Source organism: Tyto alba, unplaced genomic scaffold (assembly GCF_018691265.1).
Source record: "Tyto alba isolate M040663 unplaced genomic scaffold, T.alba_DEE_v4.0 Super-Scaffold_21, whole genome shotgun sequence".
Taxonomy (NCBI): Eukaryota; Metazoa; Chordata; class Aves; order Strigiformes; family Tytonidae; genus Tyto; species Tyto alba.
In genome coordinates this window covers 6,180,133-6,194,517 of record NW_024881295.1, presented here as the reverse complement: position 1 = coordinate 6,194,517, position 14,385 = coordinate 6,180,133, and the positions used below count along the sequence as shown (strand labels likewise).

At 53.2% G+C, this 14,385-nt stretch overlaps 1 protein-coding gene across 4 annotated transcripts in view; it reads right to left on the bottom strand.

Annotated features, from left to right (window-relative positions):
• Nucleotides 1-13,789, bottom strand: part of WNT7B (Wnt family member 7B) — a 97,093-nt gene extending 83,304 nt beyond the window's left edge. The window contains exon 1 of one of the 4 annotated variants that reach the window (XM_032986428.2): nucleotides 13,333-13,789. In XM_032986428.2, coding sequence (XP_032842319.1) covers nucleotides 13,333-13,403 — 71 coding nt within the window. In that variant the 5' untranslated portion in view covers nucleotides 13,404-13,789. Of the gene's footprint in view, nucleotides 1-5,711; nucleotides 5,752-6,023; nucleotides 6,551-9,065; nucleotides 9,194-13,332 lie in introns of those variants that run through there. The other 3 variants (XM_032986429.2, XM_032986427.2, XM_042795537.1) reach the window with 3 other exon arrangements.
• Nucleotides 13,790-14,385: the final 596 nt, after the last annotated feature.

Below are 14,385 nucleotides of genomic sequence, written 5' to 3'. Positions count from 1 at the left end.
GCCTGGCTGGTTCCCATATGACTTTTCCATGTAGCACGCTACTGTATACTATATAAGTGATATACCTGGGGCAGGTTGGGGTAATGCTGTACAGCAGAGCAGTGAAGCATCAAGGAGGAAAGAGCACACATAATAAGAAGAATCAAGCGGGTGGACCTGGAGTTGCACAAAGCCATCTGTCAGGTAGTTAGCAGGTAGAGGTGGTTTGCCAGCATGCATGAAAACACCACTGAGAGTCCACAGAGGGTAAAACAACATGCAAAGGTTATGGGCTGAAGAAATCGGGCTTGCAACATTAACCAGTTCCGTAACACGTGGTGTCAGCACATCTGCAGAACTCCTTTGATCTATTGCTGGTCCCAGCTTTCTGTTGCTTGTGGTGACTTGGGAGGACTAGAGGGTTAAACTGTATTTTGGGGGTTAGGAGTGTCTCTGATAGGATTTCAGTCCAAATTACACAGTCCCATGCACTGAAGAAACACTTGGCACCATTATTCCTTTATCACGACAATATGCCAGGTACACATGGTGCATTTTTTCCATTGCATGAAATGTGTTTGTCAGTCTAACTGTATAATTGCAGTTTGCTTTGTTTAGCTCTTTAACACCTCCTTTGAAAGATTGTCTTCTAAGGGATTAGCCTTGTTCTTTGTTTACTATGCAAGCATATCTGCATTTAATCTTACCTACTCAGCTAAATAGTTCATGTTGCTTTATACCCACTTGTTATATTATGTTAGTAATGCAACACATGTAATAATTCCATGCTGTCATCGTACAAATGCTGGATGCTGCCACCTTTCCTTATCATTACTTAAGTCGTTACTCTTTTTCAATTTTAAGGCATACTGAACATCTAATTCACAGAACCTGCTTGCCAGAAAGGATTGAGAGAGTTGCCCACATCCAAATGCATTTGAGTTCAAGGATATTCAGAACTTGAGTGCTTGGCCTAGACCACGACAGCAAGAGGGGTGGCCAGTCACAGATTTACCAAAGTCATGCAGTTTTAGACAGGGAATTTTAGTCTGGGTGTCTCAGAGAAATGGTGGACTTTATCTTCTAGAGCTACCAAGAAGTCATATCACAATCACTCTCCCACATTTGCGTGGCTGCTTTAATACATGGAAATAGTCTGTATCAGGCAGGTAAGCCAAGCCCACAGCCATTATGGCAGCCCAGCATGAAAATATTCTTTATCTTTCTTGTTTCTGTTGAACAAAAACATTAACTTTATGTGATCCTGAAAACAGTCAATACCCTTTGGAGGTTCACCTGTTCTGTCTCCAGACCAGCACATCTCTGGGGGAGAGTCAAGTTGAAGTCCTATTCCAAATCCTTTTATAGATAACTGTTACAACAGTACCATGTAAAAGGAGTATCTAAGGATCTCAACAGAGCTCCCCTCAGGCACGGGACACTGCACAGAGGTTGAGAGACTGAGCTTGCCCTAAAGAGTAGACAGTCTCAGTTGTAAGATGAACGAGGTGCAACAGCAGGGAATTGACGGATTTATACCACAGTCCAGTGACTGAGCCAGAGACAGTCGTGTTCCCGTAACAGTCAGTTTTATCACAGAGGTCAATAGAGCCCTGATCTCACCGGGATGGGAGGAGTGGGCCAGCCTGTGTAGCCCTGACTGTACCAGCTAATATGGGAGCATCGGTCACGCTGCTCGGTGTGCCCGCCGTCCCCTTGAAAGCTCCACACCACGGAGCGAGCTGACTGCTCTCTGCCTCCTGCGCTGCACAGATTGAGAGACAAGCTTCAGGGACTGTCTCCAGAAGTCCTAATCTTTAGGGATCAGGCATGAGTACTTTCCTGTAGGCATATGCAAAATATGCATTCCTTCTAACCCACTTCCCACGAGTGTCCAGAAGACCTGCTGTAAATGATATGGAATCGTAAGGACCAGGGAGCACCAGCAGAACAGTTCCAAAGCGTGCAGAGGATTGTTCTCCCTCTACATTTCCTAACCAGCCAGTAATATCACTAATATAAATTATTTGCTGTATTATGGTGTTAGAATACGTAGCCGCTTTGAAGATTTATGCTGCTGTTACCACCTACACACACTCTCTCTTACGAATTATTGCCAATTGCTTTATAGCAAATAACTGAATTAACCCTGTCTGTGTACCAGCAGATAACCCGCAAAATAAGGTGCTTAGGAACCAACTCTTATGTTGCTAGTGAATGCATCCAACCCTAAAGAAGATGAAGGGTGAAAGGAGTACATGAATGGAAAGTTAGACCAGCACCATCTTCTTTAGAAGCTAAATATGTATATGTGTACAGACACATGTGCACTCAAACATGGACTGCAAGAAACGGTGCCAGGCAGTATTATATATAATCCTGGTTTTTAGACATTTATACTCATTACATCAATAATATTAAATGTCAGTTTTATACTTTAAATAAGTAATTGGATTACCAAAATATGTCCACAGCATTAAAATGCATCAATCATCCTACTACCAGCTATCCTAGCTGCAGTCAGTTTTATTTTTTGAAAAGTCAAGCACTAATTGCTTCTGGTTGTAAAAATGTTGACAGTATCTCAGAGGGGCAAAGTTTAGTAGGCAAGCATACCAAAGAAGATTATTTTATCAGAGAGCATACTTACAATGTAGAAATCAGTTTTATAAAGGAGTTGGTTCTTTAAACTAATTTTGGATATAGTCTACCACAACTCTACTTTCTTCCCAGCTAGCGCACGCAAACCACTGAGGCCCCGGTGCCTTTTTCATTCTGAAAATGAAATTTCATTTCATCATTGCCTTTTTTTTTCATTCTGAAAATCCCGTTTTCTCACGATAGGCTCGTTGCTTTCCAGCTTCTCTAGCGGAATAACCGAGCTGCACCGTGCCCCCCCTCCCCGCCCTGCCCCGACTCACACGCACCAAGAGAGACGGAACACCGACACCCTGCGCTCTCGGCCGCTAGCCAGTGCCCCTGGTAGGCTCGTCTTTATCCCTGAAGGACCAGCAACTCCGAAGCCGAGGAGTTGTCCCCATAGCCAAAAGATGATAGAGATCTCGGGCAAAATTAACATAACCATTGACAGTCCATGAGAGCTCACTAAATAGCAGCTTGGGAAGCATCCTCCCCTCCAGAGAGCGAGGGTAGCAGAACAGACACCAGAAGATAATGCTCGAACAGGCTCTACTATGCTTTAATCTTCAAAAGCTACCATTAGTAAGCCAGAGAAGTATATTTACCCACAAGATAAACACCACAAGTTCGCTAGGCTACTATCCATTAAGCACTGAAATAACTCCTCTGTCTTTTAACTTTCAGAGGGGAGCGAGGCGAAGCGCCGCAGCGCTCCCGGCTCTCCCCGCCGCCGCTCCCCGCTTCCTACCGGGGGCGAAGCGGGGGACACACACACCGCCGGGGTGCGGCAAGCCCGGCCGGGGGTGGCACGGTTTGGGGGGGGGGGGGGGGGGGGGGCCGGGCCCGGGCAGCCTCTCCCCGGGGAGGCAGCCGGCTCCGTCCCGCCGCAGTGATGGAGAGAGGGAGGGAGGGAGGGAGGGAGGGAGGGAGGGAGGGAGGGAGGGAGGGAGGGAGGGAGGGAGGGAGGGAGGGAGGGAGGGAGGGAGGGAGGGAGGGAGGGGCGCCTTGGTTTGGGGCTCCGCTTTGTTGGGCTTCACCTCCTGATCCCTTTCCCTTCTGCTCTGCTGGGCTGCAATAGCCACCTCGGCGGCGGCTCCGCGGGCCCAGCTCCCAGTGACCTGCCGCTGGGGGGGTGAACTGGGGATGGCGCAGGGAAAGGCGAGGGAGCATTATTTATCCGCAACAACTTCTCATTGTCGCGGGGCAGCGCTCAAAAGATCCCCAAAGCAGTTCGCTCTAAATAAAGCAGGCATTGCTTCCCTTGTATTTCCCCTCAGCAGTCGCCTTAGTATTATTATTATACTTCTATAGCTTTTGCTTTCGGACCTTATAATTATGTCACACAGCAAGGGAAACCGCGAGCATCCCAGCATCTGGTGTGCGGTTTAAAACTTTTGTTTCAAGATTTGAACTATTTATAGAAGGAAAACTTTGTAGGATAGTAATTTCCTACGGTTTTGAGAAAAATATGGCTACGCTTATATTAAAAGGGTGTATTTATTTATTTATTACGACTCCTTTCTCCTGGTTTGTTTTTTTTTTAAAAAAAAAAAAAAAAAAAAAAGATGTCACTGCTTTTTTTTTTTTTTTTTTTTAACAAGTTATTGGTCACCTACCAGCAGACATATCCCGCCTGTGAACAGAAACAGGCAGCTCTGGCTATCTGGTTTAATCAATATCATCCAACCGAATTAAACCTAACGTGCTCCCATAAATCAAACGCCTTTAAAAATCGGTAGCCAAGGCATGAGCATTACATTAAGAATTAAGAATGTAGAAATAGGCGTTTAGTTTCTTTTTATGAGTGTGTTTATTCCTGCTTTTCTTCCACAGCGGTGGGTCCTATTTTTCCATAGCCCTCAGAAAATACACATACGCACTCCCGGAGGAACACACGCACACGTGCTTGTTTATGTTCATGTGCTCCCGTGCACGCACACAGAATAAAAATTAAGATGCATAGATATCTAAATCCACAGACAGTTCAGGGGTCGGAGCTGAAATTTTGCTCCCTCCAGGGTGCAAAAAAGTCCGAGCTCGGCACGAGGAGGGGGGAAAGAGACGGGACACCCGCCCGGACCCGGCCGCCGAGGGGAATGCGAGGCCGGGGCCACCGAGGCGGGTGTCCCCACCGCCGCCCGGGCCGGGGTCAGCCCCTCGGCCGCGGGCCGGACCCGAAGCGCCCCCTGCGCTCCCCGGAGCTCCCCCCGGGCCCGATCCCCGAGTCAGGGGCTCGGCGGGTCACGCCGTGCCCCGGAGCTGGCGGGATGCTCAGGGGAAGGAGAAGGGTCCCCGTTTTAAACGGGCTCTACCGACCGGGGGACCTGCCGTCCCCCCCCCCCGCCAGCGCCCTCCTCTCCCCACGGCTGCCCCACAGCGTCTCGCCCGGAGCGAGGGAGAGCAGAAGCCCCGGACAGCCGCCCGGTAGCCCCTCCGGGCCCCGGCGTGCAGCCCCGGCCGGGCCCGGCTCCCCCCGGCCCCGCGGGGACCCCGGCCCGCCACCCCCGGCGGGGACAGAGACCTGCCGGGGGACCCGCGGGAGCACGGCGGCGGACACCCTCTCCTCAGCCCGCACGGACTAGCCCAGCCGCTACTCATCCACCGCAACGTTAGATACAGATATAGATATTAAAAAAAAAAAAAAAAAAAAAAAAAAAAAGAGAGAGAGAGACCGAAACTCCTTGCAGTCCCACCCACCGACTCTCATTTCCCCCACCCCTACCTCCACCCCCTTCCTCACAAGGAAAAGGTCCTGGAGCCAGCTCTAACTGCGGGACTGGAGATCCCTCCGGAGCAAAAGCAGCCGGGCTAGCAAGCGCCTCCGCGGCCGGGGGCTCTCCCCGGGCTGGGCGCCGGCCGCAACACAGCCCCCCCCGCTCCTCGGGACCTCCGCGCAGACACGCTCTTCCCGCGGCGAGCGCGAAGCGGTGCCTGTCTCCGCTTTGGCAGGAGGAGGAGTCGGGGTCGGAGTCCCCAGGGGAGCCACCGGCCGCTCCGTGCCCCCCTCGCCCCGCCGCCCTCCAAGGTGCGCCGCCCCCCGCTGCGGGCACGCCGGGCCCCGGCCCCTCCGGCCGGGCAGCCCCGGGAGTTACCTGGCGGGGGGTGTGTGCCTTCCCCCGGCAGCGTCCCAGCAGCAGCGCCAAGCACCACCGCCACCAGCACAGCACAGCACCGCCACCAGCACAGCACAGCACCGCCGCCGCCACCAGCACCGCCGCCGCCGCCGGCCTCACCACCACGCACCGCACGGAGCTGCCGCCCGTGCTTGGCTTCTCCCGGCTCCCTCTGCTCGCTTTGCGCATTGCCCCCTAGGTAGCTGCTAGCGGGGTCATTTCAAACAGTATTTTGAAACAAAAAAAAAAAAAAAAAAAAAAAAAAAAAAAAAAAATTTCTGGATCACTTACAGGTAACTCCCACTGGTAAGGATGAGGAAAATCTGAGGGTAATACACTGAGAGTAACACACTGCGAGATGAAAAAAGGATCATGGCTGAATCCCGTTTACACTCTTGGAGTTCGCTTCCTTGGTTATTCCTTTCTGGCCCCCCCTGGTCGTAATTCCCCACCCTTTTTGGTGTCAGCTGTGGCTTGAATCTGAGTTGGAATCCAGTCCCTTGGGCTTGGGGGGGCTTTGTCTGTTTGTTTGTTTGTTTGTTTGTATTGTTGTGTCTAGTATTCCCCTGGTGCTAATGCTGCTCCCTGTGCAGAGTATGTGCTGCTGCTGCTGCTCTCGCTGCTGCTGCTGCCTCTGGGCTCCTGCCTGTCATGTCTCAGTGGTTGGAAGTTGTTACAGTGGGTTCTCGTGTTGGAATGAGGATGGTTTAAGGGATTTGGATGGCAGAAAGTGCCTCTCTCTCTCTCTCTCTCCCTCTCTCTGTAACTCTCCTGAGACTCGGGGCTGCCATTGGGCAGTCAGTCACTGCAATCCGCCTACTTTTTTCTCTCCCTTTCCCCCTCTCTCTCTTTTTTTTTTTTTTTTTTTTTTTTTTTTTTTTTTTTTAAGGGGATGATGACAATGGAGAGACACATATCTAGCCCGGGCTGCAATGAATCCGCGCTCCCTGCCCGAGCCCGCTCCGCACTGCTCCGAGCCCCCTTCACGGGCCAGTTTTCAAGCTCTCTCCGGGCGCTCGGCCGGCTCCCTGCCTCTGCCGTGGCACCCTTTCAGCTCGCCTTGGGAGAGATCCTGAAGAGGCTGGCAGCTCCCAGCTCCGCTCTCGGTTAATTGCTTTATTATGGGCGGCTGCCCCAGTTCCCCCAAAGGGCTCCGCCGTTCCTCCAGCCTCGGCAGGGGCTTGGTTCTTGCTGTCCTGTCCCCGCTGTCGAAAATTAAGCTCCGGTTTCAGGGGGATCTTTCCAAAAAAAAAAAAAGGCGTATATGTTGTCGTAGCCTGCCTGAGTGAGAAATAAAGACATGCACACCCGTAGCTTCCTGGCGAGATTGGATTTCGCCTGAGAGGAGGGGAGGGAAGGGACTGGTGCGAAACAGCCGGTGTAGGGGAGCGAGCGGGGGGCGTCTGCCGGCGGCCCCCGGCTCCCCGCACCCCTCGCCGCTCCCGCAGGAAGAGCTGTCGTCTCCTCTCTTCCCTCTCCCCCTCTCCTTCCTGAGAAGATATCGGTCCGAAGAGACGTTTCCCGGCAGGTCAGTTGCCTCTCCCCTGCCTTTCCCCCGAGCCGGGCGGCTCCTGCCCCCCCCTCGGCACCGCCGCGCCCCGGGGCGAGGGGATGCGAGGGGATGCGAGGGGATGCGAGGGGATGCTCGACCCTTCCTGCTCCGGCGGGCGGGAGCCCTTAGCCCCGCGTAGCCCCAACCGCGCAGGAGACAGTCGGTCTTCCTCTTTGCCTCGTTGGGGGGTTGTCCTTTTTTTCGGAGGGAAAAAAAAAAAAAAAAAAAAAAAAAAAAAAAAACCACTAAAAAGCAAATAGCGGTGGGAGAGATGGGGGGAAGACGTGCGCTGCGGATGCCGGGATTAGGGTTTGAAAACGAACCCCGAAAGAGAAACGTGCACCGCAGATAATTTACCACAGATGCAGACGAAATGAGCAAGGACCAGGATCCGAAGTCTCCTGGATCCGTAGGGTTTGGAAATGTTCGTCTCAGGTTAATTGCCTAATGACTGAAGGAGTTTCCTTGGCCAAGAGCTCTTCCAAACACCCTGGGAACACCTCCTCCAGTTAACCAGTCCCAGCACATGGGTGCAGCTCTCTCCGTGACACAACGAAATATTCCTTTAGATGGCATGGGAATTGCAGAATTGGGGTAAAAATGTTGTCTGCCGCCCAATAAGCAATAAAAATCTTCTCGGGGTTTGGTTTCATTTAAGCACTTCCATCTACAAGTTCAGTACAGACTCTGGGACAGTCACCATCCTTTCGCGAAACGCTAATCTCGATTAACAAGGAACTGAAGTTTAAGCCTTTCAACGATTACTTACATCCCAGAACAGTCTTATTTATAATTCTTTAAGATCCTAAAATCGTCGTATTTATACTTCTGTGTGTGTATGTCTATATATAGAGAGAGACATATAGATGCATATCTCCTGTAATGCCCGTTCTCCCTCTCAGACATGCAGGCTGTGGTTGGGGCAGCTGTGCTGAACGTGAAATAGGAGAACGGGTAGCGACTTTTGATCTTTTATTTCTAGCATTTGTTCGGCTTTGTATATATTTTTAAATGTGCATCTGCTTTTAAAGATGTGCCCGAGGGGGGAAAACAAATAAAAAAAAATAAAAATAAATAATAAAAAAAAGGTGAATGGTAAAAATGCAAAGTAAATGATGCTGGCGCTGGGAAACTGAGAACTGGTGCTGGCAGAGTTTGAGCCAGTCCAGCTGAAACGAAGACGGTTTACCAATCTCCACAGTTTTCGATCAAAGCTGGTTTTATCCACAGCTTAGCTGTGTCGTGAAAGGAAACTTGTATAAAAATAAGCTAAGTCGCGCCGTTTCTTTTCGAAAAGTGAAATTTTACTCTAAAAACACGGGCCGGTTATTATGTCGGAAAATTAATAAAAATGATGATGGTAACGATAACCTGCTAAATTCCATTCAAATGGTTTCTACACGTATGGGAGCCGGAGGTAGCGAGAAGTGCACTTGTTTTGTTGATTGAAGCTGGATATATTCCCTTCAATAAAATGATGTGGCACAGGAGGAGAGGGTATTGTCTGTAACACCTAATATGGGCATTTCAGCATCTGTCGTTCCTTCTTCCACAAACACGTGTATTTTGGACAACATAGGGGCAGAACGGCACTGAAATGGTTGCTGACACCATAGTCGGGCAGATGAAGCAGAGCAGATACAAATAAAGTTTTTGTTTGTTGGTTGGTTTGGCTTTTTGTTTGTTGTTTTTTTTTTTTTGTTGTTTGTTTTTGTTTTTGTTTTTGTTTTTTACCCCCCCTCCTTTTATCTGTCTATTTCCAGCTGCAATTTCTTTCTTACCCCAAGCCTGGAGCGTGGCTGGCACAAGAGCACGTCGGAAGCCGCTGAGAGCTTCGAAGGTAGCCCCGGCAGGCACCGCACCGGGCTCCTCTCTGGTCGGAACCGGGTGTTTCTCGTATCTCACCGAGCTGCAAGTCTAGTGCCAGGGAAAAGAAGCGGGGGAACGATGAGTCTTTTAAAATGAGGGGGTGCCTGCTTGGCGGGGAGGGGAGGACAACGGAGGGTGCCCGTGGAGGGGCCGGGGAGCGTGTCGTCCCGCCGTGGGGGTGGTGCCGCGGCCGCACCGCCCGGGGCCCCGAGCGTAAATCCCGCGGGCTTCCTCCCCGGGGGCCCCGCGGCCTCGCCGGGACTCCCGGCGCTGAGGCGTGGTGCCCGCCGTCGGGGCTGCGCCCCAGCCGCTGCCTCCGCCGGCCCGGGGGGGGGGGCCTGGCCGGGCGCCCGGGCCCCCCGCGGCCGGGCAGCCCCCGGGGGGGGGGAAGAGGGGAGCAGGATTTCGTTGGCGTTTGCTGCAAACGCCGCAAAACCAGGGCGAGCTTCGCCCTAGGGGCGAAGACGGGAGACGGAGCGACGCGCTCCGGCCTCACCGGAAAGGACCGGGGGGGCGGGAGCGGAGCCCCCCGCCCCGCAGCCCTGTGCGCCCCCACCGCCGCTCGGCTTTGCCGCGGGGCCACGGAGGAAGCGTCCCCGCCGCCCCCCGAAGGGGTGCGGGCGCCTTTCGTTGCTCCCTTGGGCAGCGCCAGCTCCCACTGCCTGCGTCCCTCGAACCCCGCCTTGACCTCCTCCCCGCGGGAGCTGAGGGGGGGATGTCCTCTGCGGTCCCTTCGGCGCTGCCCCGGCTGCCCCTCTTCTTCCCCTCCCGAAAAGATGAGGGAAAGGGTGCGGGTTTGCCCCCCCGGAGCCTGGATCCGGGCAGTGCCCGCGGCTCCGTCTTTCCGAAGGTCACACCCCTCGTCCCCAGATCATCCGCTGCGATTTGCATCTGTGGTACAGCTGTGATTTTTAACTTCCGACGTATTTATTAATTAAACTGTAGCCGAGTGCTCTGCGACCTTCGCAGGAAATATTTCTGTTTCACTCCTGCTGCTAGCCGAGGTCAGTATTTGATGTGATCTATTTTCGCGAGGGTATACGTGGAGTCAGCAGGGGTGCGGGCGCTTTGCGCTTGCTTCGGTGCCTGGACGGGAACGTCATCGACAGAAATATCAAGGGATGCTTCACCTCACGCCTCTCTCTCTCTCTCTCTCTCTCTCTCTCTCTCCCCCTCCAGCGAACTCCGGGATAGGAAATAGAAGTGGGAACAACAGGAATCCCCTGGGAGGAAGAACTACCTGAGCGGGATCTTGCTCTCTCGTCCTCACTGGACATAGCGGCTTCTTTACGGTACCCTGCCAGGCCACCCCATGGGACACCCTCCGCCCCGTCCAACAGCTGGGGGAATACTTATGTATTGCGTTATTTTCTCTCCCCTCGGTCTCATCTTTGCCACTGAAAGTGGAGCTTTTAGCACGTTTTATTAACACATGAACACGTGCTCCGCAGCAAAGGGGGGCGGAGGGGGGGAGGGGGAAGCGGAGAGGGGGGAAGCAAAAAAAAAAAAAAAAGAACCTGCCAAGTGTAACCTCTTTGCTACCGCTGACACAATGGCTCCCTCCTTCACGCTGCAAAATAAATCTAATGCACTGGAAGACAAACTACATTTTATCTGCCTTCATCTCCCCCCCTTTTTCTATGCAAAAAGTTCACTAGAAAAGGTATCATTACACTCAAAGGATATGGTTTCAACAGAATGGTAGTTCCAGTGGCTGATGAAAGAGGAAATAATTGCATCCCACATGCCTATCCTAGAAGTAGCCCTGGATCTCAGGGCAAATTTCTCTCCTATTGTTCAAAGTGAAGTATCCTCATCGCCTTACAGGCACGGTGATGGATCTGATAGGGTTTCTGTAAGGGCTTTTACTGTTCCTGCCGTCCACTCAGTTTTACTTCCAGGCTCAGCCCAACAACATTCTTGTGATTTTTGCTCTGAATCCCCTTGTAAAACAGCCACAATCAATTTCGAAGAGAAATCTGCCTTCCAGACTGTAACATGTGCTTACTTTTCTGTTCCCTTTAAAAAGAAAACCGCAGTGAAAGCGAATAGCAATACCAGTACCCTTATTTTGCAAAGCGTTTTCTTTGAGCTCGCCTGCCTCTCTGTGAGGGATGTGTTGTACGAAGTCCTCTGGCTACTGAAGCAGACGGGGTGCCCCCGTCACGGCTTCATTTACGGACACACAGACTCACCAAAGACGCTTCTCACCTAAACCCCTGTCAATCTGAGCCCGGAGGACGACCGAGCCCATCGCTGCCGGCCACAGCTACGACGAAGGGCGGCGCAGGTACTTCGCCCCGCAGAGGTTAGAGCACCGAAAACACGCTCCTGCCTCCCGCAGGCAGGATTTGGGGCTACCCCCGGGCATGTGCTCCGGCCGGGGTAGCGGGGGACGGGGGCTCCTCACCGGGGCGGGGCAGGGGGCAGCGCGGGGGGGGGGGGGGGGGGGGGGGGCGGTGTCTCCCGCGCCCCTTCCGCCTCCGCGCATCCTCCGCGGGTCGCCTGCGGGGCAGCGCCGGCACCTGTGGCTGTGGGGGCGGGCTGAGAGCCATGCCAAAAAATAACCAATCAACCAACCCACCTACCCACCCAGAGGGATGCAATCCGGCCGGTGCCCGCCGAGCAACCTGCTGGGCACCCCCCGCAAGGCAGCCGGTGGCTTTCGCCGGTGCCCCGCAAGCGGGGGAGCTCCCGGCGGGGGGCACCGACCCTGCTTGGGCAGCGCCGCTTCCCTTCTCATCCCTGAGGAGCCTGATTTGTTTCCTTCTACCCGCCCCCCCCACCCCCCCCCCACCCCCGCGCGTTGTAACCTTAATCCTCGGCCCTGGCGTGCTCCCTCTTGCTGATCCCCTCCCTTCCCCCGCCAGCCCCCTCCTCCCCGCCGCTGCCCGGGCTGCTGACAGCGGGGACGGGGGCTGTCCCCGCCGCCCGTCGCGCCCGGAGCAGCGCCCGCGGCGGCGGCGGGGCGGGCGGGCTGCGCGGTCCCAGCAGCTCCCGGTGCCCGGGAGGGCCGGGCCGGGCAGCTCCCCGCTTGTCGCTGCCCTCCCGCTCCGGGAGGCTCCGGGGGGCTGCGCCGAACCGCACTGCCGGCCGGCCTGCTCGTCCCTCCGGGAAATCGCCCCCCCCCCCGCCCGCTTTTGGGGGTTGCCCTTTGGCTCTCCCCCCCCCCCCTCCCCCCCTTCTCCGTATTGATTTCAAGGTGGGAAGCAAACGTTTTTGGATTGCAACTCACCTTATGCATTCTTGATCATTTAAAAAAAAAAAAAATCCCGCAGCTATGCAAAGACAGGATCTTTAAAGAGTTTGTAGCTCGACAGGTAAGGACTCGGCTGGGGCTCAGGAATGTGGAAATTCAACTCAAGTCAGCCTACTGCGACGAGCAATATTAATAAGGGCATACAGGTACGGGGGGGAGAGGCAGCGGGAGAACCTCGGCAACTGGAATAACAGAGTGATCTCGACCGCGGTGATCCATCCACCAGCGAGGGGCCGGCGGCGGCTCCCCGGGCCCCCGCGGCCCCGGCCCGGCCCTGCGGCGGGCTCGGAGGCAGCCCGACCCGACCGGTTGTCACGTTAATTTCAACACGTCCGTGTGATGGATAGAAACGCAAATTGTGTCTAGGCCTGCATAAAACAAATCCCTGGGTGCAGGTTCAGAGCAGGGATTCCCCTCCTCCCGCCCCTTTCGCCTTTTTAATACTTAAGCTCTGCTCTATTGTCCCAGCAGCAGCGGCTGAGTTAACTCTGCCAGGCTGCTGCTTTGACTTTTTTTTTTTTTTTTTTTTTTTTTTTTTTCTGAGAGTACTGTACGCCAGAGATAATATTTAAGTTCGCTAAAGCAGTACAAAATAGAAGGATCCGTCATCACCCGCCACCGGCTCCCTCCGGGCTCGGTGCTGCCGGGTCGCCCCGCCGCCGGGCATCGCCCCGGCACCGGCACCGGCCCCGGCCCCGGCCCCGGCGGCTTCTGGGGGCTGCCACCGCTGGGGACACCCGGGGGAGCGGGGCAGGGAGATAGAAATAATCAGAAATAATCACCCTTCCTTCCTTTTTTTTTTTTTTTTTTTTTTTTTTTGTCCTTCTTCATCTTCTTTTTTAACTTTGCAACATTTTGCTCACAATTCTGTAACAACGTGACCCAAAAGCCAAGGCGATTTGACGTGCACAAGGACTTACCCTAATTTGACATAGATGACTCCAAAGCATAGAAACACGTAGAAAATCCACTTCCGAAAGTTTCTGTGCATGATCTAGGGAATGGACTGAGCCATAAAAATTGCACAAAAAGTCGAACTGATCTTGTCGATTAAATCCCAGTCAAGAGCATTGCTGAAGCTACCCAGGAGCAAAGCCGGCCGAACTGTAAAAAGTCAACACCGTGCAGATAGGCAGCTCTTCCCAGAGCCATGGTGACTGAAACCGGCTCCGATATTAAAGCTAAAGAGGAAGGAAAAAATAGAAAGAGCTGCTCAAAACGGTAAAACAAAAACCCAAGACAGACAGTCTGAGGGAGAAAATGAGCAAGCACTGATCTTGATCAACTGCCTCATAGAGCCCTGAAGTTCAATGTGTTTTTACTTGTTCTGACTTCCCCAGGTAACACTACGTATCTTGCAATCTATGGCTCCAGGTAGGAGGATCTCTCTCTCTCTCCTCTCTCTCTCTCTCTTGCTCTTCCCCCCACCCCGTATGTGTCAGGAGCTAATACATGTCTTATCTGTCCGTGTGCGTGTGCGAGTTGTGCGTGTGTTTGTGTTTCAGAAGGCATGTCCTTAAGCCGGAGTGTTGGGGAAAACACATGAAACGTATCCAATAAGGGAAATAAAAGACTCGTCCTCTCAAACCGAAGCATTTTTTCATTTCCTCTAGTATGGTAACGCGGCTGGATTTGCAATGTATGGACTTCGCAAAGAGATTGTTAAAACTTTTTTCTTCCCCCCCTTCCCCCCCCCCCCCCCCGCCCCCCTTCTTTCTAATCAAAAAAAGGCAGGCGTTAACCCCCGTGTGCTTACGGCTCTGTATCCTAAAAGGTGATGTGTGTGTGTGCGTCCAGACTATTTCTCTTTGGCCATCCGACCCCGTTGCACACTTACAAACGCCTGTCACTAAACCTGATTTAATTTTCCACCGTAAGAAAACATTCTTCCTCCTTTAGGAAACAGATATACTTGGCTTTTAACACAAGTTTAGGATAGTCGGTTTGCTGCTCCTGGGGAGATTAATTGCTGA